The sequence below is a fragment of the Lagopus muta genome, chromosome 20 (genome assembly GCF_023343835.1).
Source record: "Lagopus muta isolate bLagMut1 chromosome 20, bLagMut1 primary, whole genome shotgun sequence".
NCBI lineage: Eukaryota > Metazoa > Chordata > Aves > Galliformes > Phasianidae > Lagopus > Lagopus muta.
Window position 1 is genome coordinate 5,002,494 of NC_064452.1, and position 18,775 is coordinate 5,021,268.

General features: G+C 50.4%; 3 protein-coding genes and 1 long non-coding RNA gene across 4 annotated transcripts; 2 read left to right on the forward strand and 2 right to left on the reverse strand.

The window, feature by feature from the left end:
* Positions 1 to 117: 117 nt before the first annotated feature.
* On the reverse strand, positions 118 to 9,212 carry VKORC1L1 (vitamin K epoxide reductase complex subunit 1 like 1). Its single transcript, XM_048966606.1, has 3 exons — positions 8,963 to 9,212; positions 1,161 to 1,270; positions 118 to 509 (listed from the first exon to the last, which is right to left on the reverse strand). The coding sequence occupies exons 1-3, from the start codon at positions 9,154 to 9,156 to the stop codon at positions 283 to 285; spliced, it is 531 nt and encodes a 176-aa protein (XP_048822563.1). The 5' UTR covers positions 9,157 to 9,212; the 3' UTR covers positions 118 to 282.
* A 1,374-nt stretch (positions 9,213 to 10,586) lies between these two features.
* On the forward strand, positions 10,587 to 12,709 carry CHCHD2 (coiled-coil-helix-coiled-coil-helix domain containing 2). Its single transcript, XM_048966868.1, has 4 exons — positions 10,587 to 10,759; positions 11,209 to 11,434; positions 11,977 to 12,133; positions 12,478 to 12,709. The coding sequence occupies exons 1-4, from the start codon at positions 10,710 to 10,712 to the stop codon at positions 12,486 to 12,488; spliced, it is 444 nt and encodes a 147-aa protein (XP_048822825.1). The 5' UTR covers positions 10,587 to 10,709; the 3' UTR covers positions 12,489 to 12,709.
* Positions 10,766 to 15,047, reverse strand: LOC125702960 (uncharacterized). The gene is made up of 3 exons (XR_007380727.1): positions 14,932 to 15,047; positions 13,278 to 13,352; positions 10,766 to 11,020 (listed from the first exon to the last, which is right to left on the reverse strand). It is a non-coding gene; the product is annotated as an uncharacterized LOC125702960 (long non-coding RNA).
* PHKG1 (phosphorylase kinase catalytic subunit gamma 1) lies at positions 13,602 to 18,558 on the forward strand. Its single transcript, XM_048966866.1, has 10 exons — positions 13,602 to 13,709; positions 14,389 to 14,498; positions 14,960 to 15,135; positions 15,470 to 15,524; positions 16,011 to 16,076; positions 16,303 to 16,466; positions 16,877 to 16,967; positions 17,287 to 17,440; positions 17,521 to 17,646; positions 18,183 to 18,558. Exons 2-10 carry the CDS (start codon positions 14,416 to 14,418, stop codon positions 18,432 to 18,434), a joined length of 1,167 nt encoding a protein of 388 aa, XP_048822823.1. The 5' UTR covers positions 13,602 to 13,709; positions 14,389 to 14,415; the 3' UTR covers positions 18,435 to 18,558.
* Positions 18,559 to 18,775: the final 217 nt, after the last annotated feature.

An 18,775-nucleotide genomic window follows, 5' to 3' on the forward strand; every position in this document is an offset into this window, starting at 1 on the left:
GGGAGGAGAGAGTCTAGGTTCTGCCGTGGCTAGAACTCCTTCAAAGTAAAGTTAAAGCTTGTCTTTGATTGCTTTACAGCTTTCTTTCACAACCACATTTAAATTGAAGATTAGCACAAAAAAAAAAAAAAAAAAATTATCTAGGGCCCCTTCCAATTTCTAATTAAAAATTCAGTTATGAATCTCAGGGAAAGCGTCTGATATGGAGAATAAAAAATTACTGCAAAATAAACTTAATGGAAGTTGGGTCTTCAGGCTGTCAGTCACAAGTTCGAACAGGCGCTACTCCTGTTTGGGTTGGAGTTGCCGTTTCCAGGCCTCGTTCAAATAAACTAGTCGTTTGTAGTTGATGATAAAGAGAATGAAGTTCAGCAAATATGTGATGACGCAGACAATGCAAAATTCCTTCAGCACGAAGTACAGAATGTACGCCAAGTACAAAGACCCTACTACAGACACTATGGAGGATGTCATGAGGATTAGAGCTGCTACTGCACTTGCTGTCATACCTGCAACAAGAGAGAAAGAGTTACTACTGCTGCTCTCCTTCCACCTGACACAAAGCACAAAGCCTAGGCACTGCAGTTCCAACTCAAGGCTGCTCAGCAAGTCTGCATTACATAAACGTCGGTTTTGTGTACCATGAGTTCAAGATGGCTGACAAATCACTATTGGGAGAGAGCTTCTAGGTTCTGTACAACAATCCTTTGATAAGCAGTATTTAGCATCTTCCATAGTCCTGAATTATGGGAAAATTACAGGTTGGTCAAGGTATGGCTGCCCACATAAACAGCCACAGCACACTGCAGTTACAAAGCCATGCACACGTTATCACATCACATGCTGCCCATATTACTCCTGCAAAACTTCTAAATTCAATTTTTGTCTCCTCTCTTTTCTACCCTGCAATCCAATGCTAAGCACATTTGAGTGAAAATACCAATGCAACAACTGTCTTCATGCTTTACATTGTTAATAACAGCAGGAGAAAATAAGATTGCTCCCATTAGCATTTGGGCTTTTAAGCCCTTTGCACAGATGTAGCATAAGACTGCTAAAAAGAAATCCCTTGCATTTTATCTGGTCTCTCACAGACTGCAATGCATAACAGGCTCCTCTTATCACCACAGACCTGATATATACACTGAATTAATACTCACCAAGTAGCATTTGTAGTATATAAAACACAAGTCCAAAAACACTGTTGGACTGATTTATTGCACTGTCCTTCCCAAAGATGGAACCCAACAGACCGAATCCTCGACCCCATCTGCAAAACAATGAAACATTAAATTGTACATAGGCTCCTATTGCTTTGCATCAGTATTTTCAACTCATCACTGTTGGGGAAAAAGAAATTAATTAGTTACATATGGTCCGATGTGACACAGCAGCCCATATGAGGATCAGGGCACCTCCGGGCAGCACGCAGCTTGCAACAGGCTGTGCTCCAGGTACAACTTTATCCACATACTGCTGATGAAAGTTATTTGATACACCCACAGCTACGAAGCTCACACAGCTGCAGCTTCACCAAACACCAGGTCTGCTTCCCTGGGTTGTAATTCAAAGCTCATTTACCAAATAAATACTTCTCTTTCCTCCAGCAGTTTGCTCTACTACAAGAGTAGTAGATGGATGCTAAATCTACAGTAATTAACCTAGTGTGCTACATCTGTGCCAACAGAAGGGCAGTTTCTGCATCCACACAAAGCAAAGTTTGCTCTCCACATGCTACAACACTGCTGATGCAGATCACCACAGATCTGACACCAGTGCAAGGCTGCCATCACAGCTTCCTACATGAGGAAGATGCCACAATAAACACCTCCAACAGACTGCATCACCTCACAGCCATTTGTGCAATGTTTTCAAAGCACTATCAAATGTATCATTTTAATTCAAGCTTAATAACTGTCCTGTGTGTTTCTTTCCAAGAATTACGCTCTGATTCCTGGAAGTGTTCTTACTGCACATGTGGAAAAAAGGAAGGACATCAAACTTTTGGTCTTGAGTCCTGTAAATGACTGAAGTGAAACCTCTGCATCAATTGAAAGCTCCAATCCAGTATAGGAAAAAAAAGACTAAATGCTCTGATCCTAGGGTTGTTTTGGAAGTCAATAAATTGTTGCTAATGGAAAGATAATGAGTTCAAGCCCTGCACAACAGTCAGCATCCCCACACGATGTGTCCAAAGCCACAAGAAGGTCACAGTGTGGTGAAGGCTTTAACCACATGCACAAGTTCATTAAGGACCTCGTTGGCTCTGTGGCAGCTTTAAGGACATCATTTATTGCATTCCAGTCCGCAGAGTTCAGCTCCAATCTCATCCCACACAACTTCAGGTGGCTGGGAAGCCTGCACTTTAAGACACACAGCTTGATGAGGTTGAAACTGTGAGGAAGTTCTGCCAAAGTTTTCTGCTGTAGAGTCTCAATCGTTCCCTTATTCCCACACAGAGCTCCTAAAAGCTGCCAAGTACAATGAACCAAGTCAGTTTGCAAGCAGTCTGAGCAGAGATTAAGATAAAACCTTCCTTCTCACACCTAAATCACAGCCACCACCCCTGATTTGTGCGTGATAACCAAAAGCCTAAAACCATGCAGAAAATGTAACAAAGGAACAGACTGCAGTATTCACAGGGGGAGGAAAAGAAATAAAACATCAATAAAAGTTTAATGAAGAACAAAGGTTACAAATTGCTCAGAGTTCTCGGGGGAACTCATCTTTCTTACAAGGCCTCTAATGTCTAAGAGCTGACTATTGGTTAACTCCAATTTTTTATTGGAGTGAGCTGCAGTGCACTGATTGCAGTTTGCACAGCAGGCTGAAACCACAGATGTACGCTGGTGACTTCCTGCTGTCACTGCCCAGGCCCTGCAGCACCCATGGGCTCTGCTGGGGAAACAAGGCTGAAGCCCGCCCGTGTGATTCACAGCAGTATGATGAGCACACACAGTAAGCCTGCTTTTACCACACCCAAGTTTAACTGCTGTTACAAAGGAAAACAAACCTCACACCGATCTGAATCGACCTCAAGGAAGTCCTAAGGCAGACCTTGAGGACGTCTTGCTGTTTCAGCTAGCTCTGATCGCAGCTCCATCCGTACAGCTGCTTCATGTTTCATTTGCAGTTATAACTTCAAAAGCTCTCAAAAACATCCTCTATCTTTCAGAACACAGATCCAAGAAAACCAAGACAAAGCCACGTTCGCGTGGTTTCCCAACATATAAAACTGAATACGACAGTGATTTTTACTCACAATCTACATTCCTTCTATCAAAAGTCTTGAAAGTCATTATCTCCTCTCTAAACAGTGCCCTTTTTGCTTTCTGACACCGATAGAGCTCAGAAGCATTGCATCGCTTTGAAAGTTTAAAACAATATTTCTATGCATTTGATGCTTCTTGTGTTCCTCAGAGCTAAGGTCATCCTGATCCACCAGTGACATAGCTCCACGTAATCAGCTACTGTTCAATCTTTACCTCTTTTGCACAATTCAACATCTGCGATCCAGAACAAGAAAAGCACTTCCACACTAAAGATTCCACTGCAGTTGAGCAGACAACACCACTGGCAGAAAGGCAGTCACAAGGCTGAGATGCTGCTGTACTGCATGGAGTTCACCTTAAAGCACAGACAACCAACCTCCATGCTGGCCGTTCAGTCTCAGTGGCATCCACACCCTGGGCTGCCTTGCTGGATGCACCCAACCCACCCTGAGTGCATCCCACTGTGACATCCTCCAGCAATGAGTTCCCACATCACCTCAGTTTCACTTGGCAGCCCTTAGCTCTCGTGACAGGAGAGGAAGCAAGCGTCGTATGCTCATGTTAGCATACAGACAATAAAACAAACCAGCCTAGGTCAGGTGAAACCCAGGTGGCTCCAACACCACGTCCCTGTCATTGGAGCAGCAGGTGCCCAGAATAGGGCACACACACTCCCACAGCTGATATTCTCCCAAATACCTTCTTGAAAATGCCATCACACCTCTGGGGGCCCAGATTATCAAATGGCACGGGTATGTGAAAACCTGGGAACGTGGAGATTGGTGCAGCAGCAGCAGGTGTTCCCAGCACTGTTCTCTCCCAGTGTTTGGGTTAGCTGTAATGAGAAGGGCAAACAGGAACAAGCAAACCAATGCTATTTTCAGAGAACTTTAACTAAAGAACCCAAATTCTGGTTTTTTTGAGTCATGCCACCTCATTTAAATCCAGGTTTGTTTTTCCATCCCATACACATTATTAGCTATCAACATCAAATACCATTTCATCATTTGTAATCCCGTGGAAGCAATTCAGATCATTTACTAGGGAAAAAAAAAGTAATCCTATACTTCACAAGCAATACGTTCACTTCCTTAAATGCCATCTGACCTCTGAGATAAGTGACAGCACAGAGTGAAAGCTCCAACGAGAGGAGCAGGGCTGCCCTGTGCTCACACCTCACCTTCAGCCAAAAGCTGATGTAAAGGTCAAAGGATATGGAGCATTTTAATGCCGAGCTATGGTAAGAAACTCTGGTGCAGCTTCTTTACAGCCTCACTAGAGGATTTTGAATTAAGCCCAGTTTGTTGTTACAAGGTCATTTAGGCCACTCTAATAGTTTTAATAAATTAAGTAAAAGCCTCTAATTAAAAGCCACAAGTAAGGAGATTAAAAATTCCTATTTGTAAGCTTGCCAGGAGTGCTCCAAAATCTTGATACTTCATTTCACGTTTAAATCTATCAGCCATATTTACCAACATCAACTCAGACTTTGTTCTATATATCCTTCAGCTCCTTCAGTGTCACAAAGATGATCCAGAAAACCTCAGCATCCAGATGAGCCCAACCCTGAGCACTTAACGACCTGCTAGCAGGCTGCACAGAAGCACTGGTTATTCACATTACGAGCCAACAGCAACACATGCCTTCTTCATAACCTCTTTTCTCTAACTACCATCAGTGAAGCCCAAAACTGAACGATGGGCACTTTGTTTTATGGCATCACACAAAACTATTCTCATCCGATTGCAAATTCTAGTCAAGCCAGAAATAATGTATTTGAAGAGATGTCTGCTGAGCAGTGGAGCTCGGGTGGCTGTAAGGCTGGGAAGAGGACGCACACAGCTGGGGTGCTTCACAGATGTGCCCCCACCAAGGCACATCACACCAGCCTCAGTGTGAAGTCATCAATTTTACACTCAAGCACGAGGTGAAATTCACCATCAGCTTATGGGGCTCTGGATGAAGGCAGCTTTCTGCAGCAGTCCTGCAGCACATAGAAAGCCCTGCAGCCCTTCCCAGCTCGTATCCTCCAGCCTCACCCAGGAGAATCCAGCACGCACCACTCCCAGTGGAGCCCTGTTTGCACACACAACCCTTCAGCAGTTCAAACAAACTTATCTTTTTCCTATGCAGAATCAAAGATGCCTGACAAAAACAATGATGTGGCTCAGATTAAAGAAATTACTAACTAGCAAAGATGCACAAGAGCACAAAAAGTGTCCAGGAGTGACCAGGCAACCACAACACTACCTGTACCATCTCTGACCATGGTCACTAACAGCTGCAGCTGTCAACTTCAAACATACTGAAACATTTGCTTGTAGGTACAGCAACAGAAAGACAACAGGGACCTGCACTAAAAGGAAAGATGCAGCAGTGCAGTTGGACTCAGGGATCACAGCACCGAAGTTCTACGTCACGAGACAGCAAACCAACACCTCACACATCAGCATGAAGTTCCAAACAGGGAACTCCTAAACGTCATCCATCAAATTATGAACAGACAAACACCGATTCTTAAAATCTTGCTTTGACCCTGACATTTCTTCAGTAAGTTGGCTAAAGGTGTTAGTGCAGACAAATACTGTTCCCAACCCCCCTGCACCGCTGGTTGAAAGCTACAGGGGCTGCTGAAGATACACAGTGACGTGTCATTGGTCATTCATGCCACTTATCCTAGGGCTGTACTAAAGCTGTTACAGCATAACATATTCTGGACTACAATGCTTCTTTCAATAAAAGCCATCCACTAGTTTGCTGTGCCCTGCAGGCACCTTAAATGGATGAAGAGAACGCAGAATCATGCCTCAGGACCAAACCTCCTATGGCACACCAAAGAGCAAAGCAAGGAGCCCAGCACCTCCATTGCTACTTAAATGCTGTGTTTCACTTCAAGCCCTACCACTATCCACACAACTTGTCTATTAGCTTAATTTCCTCTGTGAAACTATTATACCAAGAAAAAGGAAAAGATCCATCAGGAGCTGCTACCAGCCAACTTCATTATAAGTAAAGCCAATCTTGCCACTTCATTTTTCTCAAACACAAGAGGGCAATTCACTTAAAACATCCACAGCAACTGCCAAATGAAAGCATTTCTATTTCCCTGTGTCTTATCACTGCTTGGATAACAGCAGTGACCACTATACAGTCCACAGCTGTTTCTCTTTCCAAACCATCTCATGAACTTTCCCCATGATAAAAGCCTGAGACCAGGAGCATTCGGAACAATAAGGGACACTTATTAAAGCTCTCTCTCCACTATAATCTTCTGCATGAGTCAGTCTCTGATAGAAGATTTCCCATGCTCCTCCCTCTGCATGCTGCTAATCTTCACAACATCTTTCCTCATTCTTGTGCCAATGCCAGATTTGGCTCGGAAACAAGAGTTGGGAATAATAACAGCTTATTGGTGGAAAAAATCCTCCCCAGTGACCAGAATTGAGTTCCAAAACAACTGAATTCAAGGAAAAACATGCTAACTTATTCCAATTATCCTATACAATTATATGAACACCGATACCATGACTGTGCTTTTTCAAGTTCCACCCTCTGCTGGAACCATCACTGGAAATGTGACGATTCAGACCTTCCAAGTCCCATTACTCCCATCAGCAAACCTGCCTTAAGTCACACAACTGAAGGAAGCCTCTGGAAGCTGTGCATGCACCGCTGTGTCAGCCCTCTAACTGTGCAGAAACAAATCACAGGGACAAATTACACGACTGGCTGTGCAACTGCCACCGAGATGCTTCATGAAAAGAGCTCAGAGTTACGTGCTGCACACGAGAAAGCTGGAACCTGAAATCCCATTATCCAGGTGAAGTCTAAATTGCAGTCTGAATTTCCTCCTAGGAATGAAGTTTCTTTGAAACCTCAGTGATGCGTGGTAGCAAGGAGAGGCACTGCATCGGAGGGGGAGAGCGACTGACGGAAGGGACGCTGTGGCAACACGGAGAATAAGATTAATTTCTTCCACTGTTATTCCTCCTTCAAAGATTAATAGCCTGCCCTCCTGCCTTGATTTTAAAGGAATATTCCATTCTGGTCTGTGGCCGTACACAGCTGAAAGCACATTCCTCTCCAAATATGGTTTGACAGCACAGAACTCGTATGCTCCTTCTCCACAAACTCTTCTTGCCACCTGCTTCCATTACCATAAGCTATCCTGACATTTGCAATACTTCAGTCGCTAAGCAGGGTTCTCCTAGCAACTGCTGGGGAGATTTCTAGTGAGAGCTCCGTGGATTTTATCCCCAAACACTCATATTATCATTTAAAACTCCTGCAGTAAAGCACTGACAGGTCTTACCACGGCACACACAGCATCTCTGCTGCGGCATTACTAACGAATGTTATAATTACCCAGCATTATTCTCTAATTATATCTTTAGATATTTCTAATTATAACCATTTTGCTTTTTCAAAGCGCTTGGTAAACACACATTTAAACTGCTATTTGAAATTCCCCATCTCAAGAGCACTCCTTACAATAACAACAACCCCTGAAGGACCAATATCAGAACAGACCACAGCAGAGGCTGCCCAGGCACTGAAATCCCCATTATTCTCTTTTTCACCTCGATGGTGGTGGTGAATTACTGACAACACTCACACAGTTTAACCTCAGCAGCCCGTTCATAACGTTAAGTTATAATTTAAGTTATTAGGAAACTGTATTGAAGTCCTCTTTCTGTTTAGGTTGAAATTGCTCACGTTAGGACCCCTCTGAAGCAGCACCATGAACAACCACCTTCACAAATTAAACACTATCCACAGAATGAAAGGCAAAGGCACTCAGCCACAGGAGTCTCCTTTCAGACAGCAGCAGACAAACGTCTCTGTAACTTAACACACAAACCAGCACCTCAGAACTGATTCCAGCAGTAGGATTTCCACATTTGTTTCATCTAAACAAACCAACCAGCTTCCACCTCGGCAGGTCAATCCCATCTCCTCACCCGTGACTTTGTTATGGCAATACCTTTGTATGGAGTGGGACAACTGGAAGGAAAAAGAAACCACAAAAACCCAAATAATGCTTAAGGACTCATTTGACTGAAGGTGCAATAGAACCCAAACTCCCCCATTCTCAGCTGCTTACCCGTGTACGTGCTTGCCTGTCTTTGCATGCACACAGAGCAGTTTGCAGAGCTCTGCACAGTCATGTCTCCAGCTGAAGCACACAGGTAAGGCTGTAAGGCAGATGGCAGCTGTACATTCTGCAGCACATCGTCACCCAGCAGTGCTGCACCGAGCAGGCTGAGTCCCTGCACTGCTATCAGCCTTCAGAAAGCAGCTGCCACGTTGATTACTAACGGGAAGCCTACAGGATAAGCCAAGCCGCGAGTAGGGCTTTTGCTGCTGTGGCGAACCTCTCCTAACGAAGCCCTCACCATGCAGGCAGACACCCGTAACGCCGCGATGAACCAGCAATTCGGACTGCCCGTTACAACAGCCCGCCATCAGCCTCCCGCACCGCACGCTGCTATGCGGGCCGGCCCGCCTCGCACCCACAGCACCCCCTCCTCATCCTCATCCTCATCCTGAATCTCCTCAGCCCGTGGCTCCCAGCCCCTCCAACTCCCAGCTATGCCCTCCCTGAGCCGCAGCTACGGCCCCCCCCGCCCGGCCCGTTCTCCCCCCTCGCTGCCGGCAGCCGCTCTCCGCTCTCCCGCTCTCCCCCTCACCTGGAGGTGATGGCGGCGGAGCAGCGAACCCTCTCGCTAAGGTCGCACAAGGCCTGGTAGTGGAGATCGCGGCCCTTCTCCCGCTCCAGGTGACAGGCGTAGAGGGACAGCAGGATGCCGGCCGCGCACACGGCGGATCGGGCCACCCGCTCCCAGCGCGGCACCGACACTCGCAGCAGGACGGGCGCCGCCATCTTACCCCCTCCCTCCGCCTCAGCCCGCGACGCGCGCCCGGCGCCCACCGGCAGCGCACGCGCGCCCTCACCCCATTGGCTCTCCGAGAGGCCACGCCCCCTTCTGGCCGCGCCGGACGTGGCGCTCCGCGACGACGTCACGTAAGGTCGGGTGGGAGAGAGGAGGCGTGGAGTGGGCGCCGCCGGAGGGCCGCGCCGGCGGCGGGGCGCGGCGCCCCCTGTCGGTCGGAGGGGAGCACTGCGGGCCCGGCACCGTCCGCCGCTTTGGGCCGTTTCCTTCCTGCTACTCACGGCTTTGGGCCGTGCTGAGGCTCGCAGAGCTCACAGCGTTCACCGTGGGACGCACGCTTTGATCCGCTCGTTCTCCTTCCTTTCCCGTTTCTTTGCGCCTCTCGTTAGCTGATGGAAGAGTGAATCCGTGCAAAAGCAACCTCTGCAAGTTTTCCCAAGGAAAGCAGGATGATACGACACAATGGCAGCATTCATGCCCCGAGTTCTGCCATCCGTGACAGCATTGTTCTGGCAAACAAAGCGAATTCCAAAAGAAACCCGTTGCAAAGGGACGAACCCTTCTGCCAACAGAAACAGAAGGAAATTGAAAACTATTAATCAAAAAGGAGTTGAGAAAATGTTAATAAAAAAGGGTTGTTTGAACCCCGACATCCCACATCAGATACACTGCTATCACAGCCAACTCACATCCCTTGTATACAGGATGTTGAAGCAACCAGTTTGATGGGACTACTGCCCTTGCACAGCTGAAGATAATGCAGACAAGGCCCTTTTTATGTTGTGCCATCAACTGTATAACCACAGAATCATAGAGCAACTGAATTACTTAAGCTGGAAGGGACCTTTAAAGGTCTGCTCCAACTGCCCTGCAGTGAATGGGGGCAATAAGCATGGCGTGGCAGTGGCATGCTGTGCTGTGTTTGTGTTTGTTGTAAGAATGAGAGGCAGTTAGAATGGGAAAATAAAGTGGTTTAAGTGCCTCTTCCTGTTTAGGTTATCAGTTTATTAACTCATTAGGTATAATCTCATGCAGACTGGTCACTTGGGCTCATTTCCATTATTGTCTGTAGGTTAGATACTAAAAATATTAAAAACCCAGACAAGTTCCGTGTTGCATTAATTAATTAATTCATTAATTGATGCTGTGGGTGCCGCAGCTTTGCATCACGACAGCGAGCTGTGGGACTGTGCTTTAATTGTACTCCTATGGAATGACTTTTGTCTTTCTTACAGCTCTTATTAAATGGTTCACACGTTTCTGAAGCTCTGCTAAGGTTAAGAGCTGGCAGCAGGTTTCCAAAACAAGCTGCGTTTTGTCCAAAGCATTCCCTCCTTCGAACCCAGTAGGATCAGCGCCTCAGGCGGGAAGGATGGGGGCGTGGCCACAGCAAGCCCCGCCCCTCGCTGCAGCGGAAGTGGCACGCGGCAGACGGCGGAAGTGACGCAGCGCGCGGCGGGTGTCTGTTGACCTTCAGCGGCGCGGCTCGGCGCGGTTACATTTTGTCCCGGTTCCTGTCCCGGTTCCTCTCCCGCTTGCCGCCATGCCGAGAGGGGGACGCAGCCGCTCGTCCCGCGTTGCGCCGCCCGCCAGGTGAGCGCTGTTGGGCCTTCTACCTTCCGGCCCTTTTCTCGGGTCCCCACCCCAGGGCCGTGTAGGCCGCAGAGGCCTCGCAGCCGTGTCGGGGTGGGTGACGCAGAGGGGTCGTGCGCTGCTCGGGGCTCTGGAGCGGGGTGGGCGCTTTGCTGGGTGGAAGGGGTCGGTTCCCTGTAGCATTAAGGCCGTGTCTGAGCAGCCCCTTCCGGGTCGGGCCTCGTTGCCCATAACGTGCTACTGGGATGGGGATGTGCTGGCCTTTTAAAAAAAAAAAAAAAAAAAAAAAAGCTGCAAAGCGCCTGCAGTGTGTAAAACAAAACTGCCTGGAACGCCGTGTCCTTGCCATCTGTGCGTGGGGTCACGCGAGGAGGAATTGCCAGTGTTTGCTCTCTGAGGCCTCAGCCCTTCAGAGCAGGAATGTGAGCTCTCTCTGTGTGTCCTCGCAGCCGGGCGCCGCAGATGAGAGCAGCACCGCCAGCCCCTGCACCAGCACCCGCCTCTGCCGTGGCTGCTCCTGCCCCAAAACAGCCCGGGCTGATGGCGCAGATGGCCACGACGGCAGCAGGAGTCGCTGTGGGCTCTGCTGTGGGGCACACCATCGGTCACGCACTTACCGGAGGCTTTGGTGGAGGAAGCAGCGCTGAGGCTGCCAGGCCTGACATTACTTACCAGGTAAGGGAAGGCACGGCTGGGTGCTGACCGCTGAGGTGAGGTTAACTGGAGAGAATAGATGTGTATAGGCTGAAGTAATTGCTACAGCCTTAAAAACTGCACAAGTTCTGGCTAGGAATTCTAGAGCAACTTTCTTGACTCGGTCTCCAAATTAAAGTAGTTCAGAGGGTCACACATGTTGCAGTGCACACAGCTGTGTTCCAGTACCCTTGATTTCACAGGGGACTTCTGTGTTCCAGGTCTGATAATGATAAGATCTATTGCAAGATTTTTGTCCTGCAGTCACCTCTTGTGCTGCTGAGACATCAGTATGGTGCTGTTGCCTTGCTTGGGTATTATCCAGAGTTACTTAAGTGTGTGCAACCTGCACAACTGCTCAGAACACCTCATGTCATCACTGGAGACTTTGTACTTTCCATTTAAGAAGTAATGTCCTAGGACAGAAATGCAGGGAAGAAGTGCACAGAAAGCAGCGCAGGGGTGGCACGGCTTCATGGGTGGAGCAGGTGTGGTGGTGCTTACAGAGGTGTCTGCTGTTTCAGGAACCCCAGGCCGCTCAGCCTGCTTACCAGCAGCAGCAGCAGTTTGCTCCTTGCCAGTATGAAATGAAGCAGTTCCTGGAGTGTGCCCAGAACCAGACTGACCTCAAGCTGTGCGAGGGCTTCAGTGAAGTGCTGAAGCAGTGCAGGTTTGCTAATGGTAAGCAGACAGCAGTACCAGCCAAGTGTGCTGATGTGGGAGGACAAGGAACTGCCAAACATGGGGGTCTGGATTGCTGAATCTTCAGCACCTGTCAGCAAATGCTGGGGTGAGGGGGAACATCTTAGCCTGTGTCTGCCTTATAGCAGGGATGATGGAATGGTTGGAGATGGAAGGGACCCCCAGAGGCCATCTGCTCCCACTGCTGCAGTGCACAGGGACATCCACAGCTCCATCAGTGCTCACGGCCCTCCAGCCTGAGCTGGGGGTGTGCAGGGATGGCACCATCCCCCTCTGGGTCTAAAACTTCACGTGATTAACTGTTGTAACTTCTTATCTTACAGGTTTAGCTTAAGCCTCCAGACCAAGGCTGCTGAAGACCACTTTACAAGAACTGACCTATGAATGAAAAAGCTTTGCTAATAGTCTAAAGCTGTCTGATATCTTGTTAGTTTCGTGTAGTCACACTGTTGTCTTTGTGGCTTCATTTCTGCCATGGCCTCTACAGCTGTGATACAACTGCAAACTAATTGAGCACAAAGTGGAAAAAATGATCAATAAAGTGGAATGAGTTGATTGGGGCTAACTATTTTGTTTCTTTAACTGTTGTGTTGAATGTGAGTGATGTGGCGTACAAATAAACTCTGGAGGTACCTTGTTCTAGTGGGTTTTGGACTGCTGGGTGAGTTGAGGATTGAAGGTGAGCAGGCATGAAGTGATTTTAGCAGGCTGAGCGCGCTTGTCAGGTCTGCTGGCATGAAAAACGCCTGCAGGGCTGGAGGTGCAGCACACCAGGAACAGCCTTGGCTTGGGGCTTGGACTGACATTTCCTGGAGTATCTGAACCCCAGGGGCAACTTCTGCTTATTACAGTGTGCTGAGGAGGGAGGTTAGGGCTGATTTTGCAATGCTCTGCGAGCAGCAGCTCAGCCTGCAACCAATCACAGTCCTGACTACAGCTTCTGTGTTCAGTTTCAAGAGGCTGAGAAATGCCATCCCTCTACTTGAAAACCCGGTGGAGCATCGCACGAGTAACTGCCATGACGAGCAGCCGCACGCTTCCACGACAAAGGGCCTGAAACGCTCTTATGTGGGACTCGTAGCCCGCAGTAACACGAGTCATTTAAAAAATATCCCCAAAATACCTTCTTGCTGCTTGCTGAGCTGCTGTCACGCGTCCCAACTGTTCTTCAGAGCCTCACCTCTCTGAGCCGCATTTCCTGGAAGCGAACGGATAAAATTAGCGCTCTGGGCCGCGCGGCGTGGAGGGACGGGGCAGAAACACCACGTCCGGGTGGTTCGGGCGAAGCAGCGCAAAGAGCGCAGGGCACAAAGCACAGAGCGCAGCCCGACCGCCGCGCTCGTCAGCAAAGCGGCGAAAAGGACTCGCCGCCCCCGCGGGCACCGCCGGCCTCGCCCCGCCCCGGGCAGCCGCTCCCCGCTCCCGCAGCCCCGCCGTTATTTTCGGCGCCGCTCCTCCCCCTCCTCCGCTCCTCCTCCCGTCCCGCTCCGCTTCCGGCCCCGGGCGGGCGGATGGCGCACGGCTGAGGCGGCGGCGCTGCGGGAGCCGAGGGGAGGTGAGGCGAGGCCGGGCCGTGGGGGGGCGGCAGGGCGGTGCGGAGCGGCGCGCGCTGACACCCGGCCCGCGTTCCCCATAGAAGCGTTTTCTCTGCGCGGCTCGTGTAGGATTTGAGCCCCAAATCGGGTCAGCGCTTCTCCCACGTCTCCCAGCAGCTGCGTTTGATGGTATAAATGTACGAACGGCGGGCGTTAATCGATATGCTTGCTAACCCGACGCAAAGCAGGCTGTGTGGGATCGCCCCCGGCCCGCACCCAGCCCTGCGATCCAATTCGGGCTGCCACCAACGACGAGATTTGGGGCTGTGGCAGCGAGCAGCAGCTTAAAAAGGAAGAAAACAAAGCGCTGCTTGGGGGGAGGTTCGGAGCCCGGCTGGGCGCTGCTGGCACCCAGGAGTGCTGCCCTGCCCGACCCCGCACCTCAGCCCCATCTGACCCTGCAGTGCTGGCAGCAGCTCCAGCTCTCCTCTCCCTTCCCTTTTCATGCCATTTTCTCCTACTGTTTCTCAGCCAAAAGCCATCTGGGACAAATTCACATAATAAAGAGGGGAGAAAGAAGTGTTAGAACTGGAAATAACGGGGGTGGGAGGAAGAGAGGTGGATCTCAAAGCTCAGCAGGGTCCCCGGATGGTGGTATAGGCTGATGTTTTGGGACCAGCAGAGCTATTCTTCCCCCAGACCTGTTCCACCTGCCAGGACCCAACCATGACAAAGGAGGAGGACCTCCCAGACTGGAACACATCCAAGGACTTCTATGAAAAATATGAGCCGAAGGAGGTTCTGGGCAGGTAAAGCTTGGTTCTGACAAACTGTTTTGCTCGATCACAGCAGGAATCTGATATGGTCAGAGCCCACAGCACCACAGGGTTAAAAATAGCATGTAGAAGCTCTTTCCATCTGCTCAAAGTTTGTCCCCCTAAGCCAGGAAAACACCACAGCCCCACTGTGTGTCTGTGCTGGGTGGGGGGGGAACCCGTAGACTCAAGGAATGGTTTGGGGTGGAAGGGATCTTAAAGATCATCCCGTTCCAACCCTCTGCCCAGCCACGATTCCCCAGCTCAGGACCCCTCCCAGGAGCTCACACCACATCCCTATTAGTTTATAGAATAACCCATGTTGGAAGGGACCCATAAGGATCATTGGGTGCAGCTCCCAGTTGTGGGAAAGCGATTCCATCCTGATCCTCCACAGCACGTCATGCAAACGGGGATGGGAAAATACCTCATCGTTCCTGTGCTGTTCCTGGCAGGGGGGTGAGCAGCGTCGTCCGCCGGTGCATCCACAAAGCCACCAGGCAGGAGTATGCCGTGAAGATCATCGACATCACAGCAGGGAACATCTCCCCCCAGGAGGTGCAGGAGCTGCGTGAGGCCACAGCCAAGGAGATCGACATCCTGCGGAAGGTCTCGGGACACCCCAACGTCAGTGAGTCGGGGCAGGAGGGTTTCTGCCACATTTACTCTTTGAGCCCAGGAAAGGCTTTGGGGTGATATCCCTGGATGTCAGAGCTCTGTGAGACCCATGGTCCTGGCACGATGCAGGGCACCTGCTCAGAGCATCCCCTGCTCTGCCTCTGCCCAGGCTGCCTGGCCATCTCCCTCCTGAGTTCCTGATCAAAACGCTAACGAAGATCAGCTCGTTAATTCAGCTAGCAATTAGATCAGCAATTTTCAGTCTGTTAGTAGGAAGGAGCTCTCTGTGCATGGGGTGTGTGGTAAGGAGCACACTGCACAGAGCTCACAGCTCCATTTCATTGCAGTCCAGCTGAAGGACAGCTATGAGTCCAGCACCTTCTTCTTCCTGGTGTTCGATCTGTAAGTACCAGCTCCCCAAGCCCTATTTGTCCCCATTTCTCCACATTTCCACCCTACAGACAGCCAAAACTCTTCCCAGCTTTTTTGCTATGACCCCAATGGGCAAAACAGGGACATGACTGGGTCTTGCTTTAGGTAGGAAGGAGTCTGCTCACTCAGCCTCAGCTCTGCTCCCCTCAATCAGCAGCAGCTCAGGTTTCCCCATAACCTTTGGTGGGAGCTTGGAGTTATTTATATGCCCAGCAGGACCAGGGCTGGCACAACGCCGCAACTCGTGGCACCTTGATGGACCCACTGGGCCCTGCCTGCTCTGTGTACAGCCTTTCTTCCTCCTGCCTGACATTTTGCAAGATATCAAGGCATTTTTAACCCTTTCTTATTAATTTGTCATTTGTCATTTTGTGCAGTTAGCACCATAGGGCTGATAAGGGACAGTAACCCCTAGGCAGTCCATGTCTTGAGGCTGATTTTCCCTCCTGCATGCAGGATGAAAAGAGGGGAGCTCTTTGATTACCTCACTGAGAAGGTCACCTTAAGCGAGAAGGAAACCAGGTAAGGCTGAAATTGTGCTGCAAAACCAGAGCACGAGTTCCAAGTACAGCCGTGCAGCCAGCACAGCACGCAGGAACAAAATGCCACCCAGGCTGTGCCCCTGTGCTTGGCTGCTAGGGCTTTTGTACGGGGGCTGAGCTGTGTGGCCCCTATCCCTGTCCTTGTCCCCATCCCTGGGAGCGCAGTGCCAGCAGGCACTGGGAGTAATGCTGTCTCCCCTCCCCAGGAAGATCATGCACGCGCTGCTGGAAGTGATTCAGTACCTGCACTCCATCGACATCGTGCACCGCGACCTGAAGCCGGAGAACATCCTCCTGGATGATGACATGAACATTAAGCTGACAGACTTTGGCTTCTCCTGCCAGCTGCGTGAGAACGAGAAGCTCAAAGGTGGGTGCGCAGTGCTGACACGATGCCCATGGTGAGCTGGTGCTGGTGCAGCCCTCTCCAGCCTCGCTCCTTCCCATGAAAACACTGCAGACAAAGTTTTATCCACTTTGTCCTCCAGTTGACCCTCATTACTCTATTCATCAAGTTTTTCCTCCTCCTGCCCTGCAAAGAGCAACGTAATCAACAACAGGCATCTCCTTCCAGCAGCATCCTCCCTGCTCTCCTCACTCACATTGTAATTCATTATAACTCACCAACTTAAGTCAGCAGCCAGATGCACACAAGGTGCAGTCACTGCCTGCCATGACCATCACTGCAAGGATCTGAACACATCTTGTTGCCTCTCTAGGACAAGCTGCTTCAGTGTGACACAGTCATCCCTAAGGGGATGCTCTGCCCCTGTTTTGCAGAAATCTGTGGTACACCTGGCTACCTGGCCCCCGAAATCCTGCACTGCTCCATGGATGATGAACACGAGGGCTATGGGAAAGAAGTGGACATGTGAGTGAGGTGCCCTCAGTCCTTGGGGTGCTTGTAAAATGAGATGATTTGAGGCACAGCAGGAATTGCTCCTCATTGGGACCAGCTTTAGGGCTTGCAAGGAATTGAATAATGCATTTAAAAAGAAAAAAATGTTCCAGGGGGCTGCAGGGGGCTGTCCTGGTAAGCAGCAGACGCTGGATGCACCCATGTCCCCATGGAGCTGCTGGAGCTTGAGCCCCAATGTTCCAGGCTGGCCCTTGCACCCCATTGCCTCCAGTGTGGGGTATGGATCCTTTGGGTGCTGCTGGAGCTGGTGTGTCCTCCTGGGTCCCTGCAGGTGGAGCACCGGGGTGATCATGTACACACTGCTGGCTGGCTCACCTCCCTTCTGGCACCGCAAGCAGATGCTGATGCTGCGGATGATCATGAACGGGGACTACCAGTTTGGCTCCCCAGAGTGGGATGATCGCTCTGACACCGTCAAGGATCTGGTGGGTGCTGAGGAAAGGGGAAATACAGTGGGGAGCAGGTGGCTGGGACGCTGTGGGATCAACCTGCTGCTGTCCTGCAGATCTCCAGATTCCTGGTGGTGGACCCACAGCGACGGTACACGGCGAGGGAGGCATTGGCACATCCCTTCTTCCAGCAGTACGACGTGGAGGAGGTCCGACACTTCAGCCCCTTCCGGAAATTCAAGGTGAGGTTGGTGCTGGGAACAGGGACACCTTGGCACCCTGAACCCAGGAGGAAAACGTGGGATGGGTGTTCTGGATGGGGAGGAAGAAATGGTGTTCATCAGCAGGGTTGATGGAACTAGGCTTCGGCAGGATGCAGCACCGGGGTGGGGACACCTCTTCCAGCACTACTTTGTGATATTTCTATGCAGTTCATGGTAGATGGGACACTTAGGAGCTTAGTTTACTGATCTACAAGTAAATACCATTACTATTATGCACATACAGCCTGAAAGGAGAGCATAGTGTGTGTGTGAGGGGCAGCCTCTTCTCCCAGCCAACAAGCAATAGAACAAGAGAAAACAGCCTCAGGTTGCACCTGGGAAAGTTTAGGTTGGATGTTAGGAAAGACTTCTTCAGAGAGAAGATTGTGAAGCATGGGAACAGACTGCCCAGGGGAGCGGCCGAGCCCCCATCCCTGGAGGCGGTGAAGCGACACGCAGCCTGGGGACAGGGCTGAGTGGTGAGACAGGGTCCCAACTTCCCCCTTTCCCCACAGGTGATCTGTCTGACCGTGCTGGCGTCCGTCCGCATTTACTACCAGTACCGCATGGTGAAGGCGGTGACGCGGGAGCTGGTGGTTCGGGACCCGTACGCGCTGAAGCCCGTCCGCAAGCTGATCGACGCCTGCGCCTTCCGCACCTACCGGCACTGGGTGAAGAAGGGCGAGGCGCAGAACAGGGCCGCGCTCTTCGAGAACACCTGCAAGGCTGTTCTGCTCGCCCTGGCGGCCGAGGAAGAGCTGTTTTGATGGCAGCGTTGCTGCTGCTTGAGTTGGGTTTTGCTCAGAGTTAAGGCAAGTAAAATATTTCCAAACCAAACGGTGATTTTTGGTGCTTTTTCTTAAAACCTGCTGGGCTCGAGCTAGGTGCAGATGGCTGTTGTGCATGCTGGGTAGATCCCAGTTTGGGTTTTCTCCTAACTTGCTCTAAGGGACTGCTTTGGCGTAGTTGCCATCAGTAGAGCAGCAGATCACAGAATGGCTTGGGTGGGAAGGGATCTCAAGGATCACGAATCTCCAACCTGCTGCCACAGGCAGGGCCACCAACCTCCCCATTTAATACTAAACCAGGCTGCCCAGGGCCCCATCCA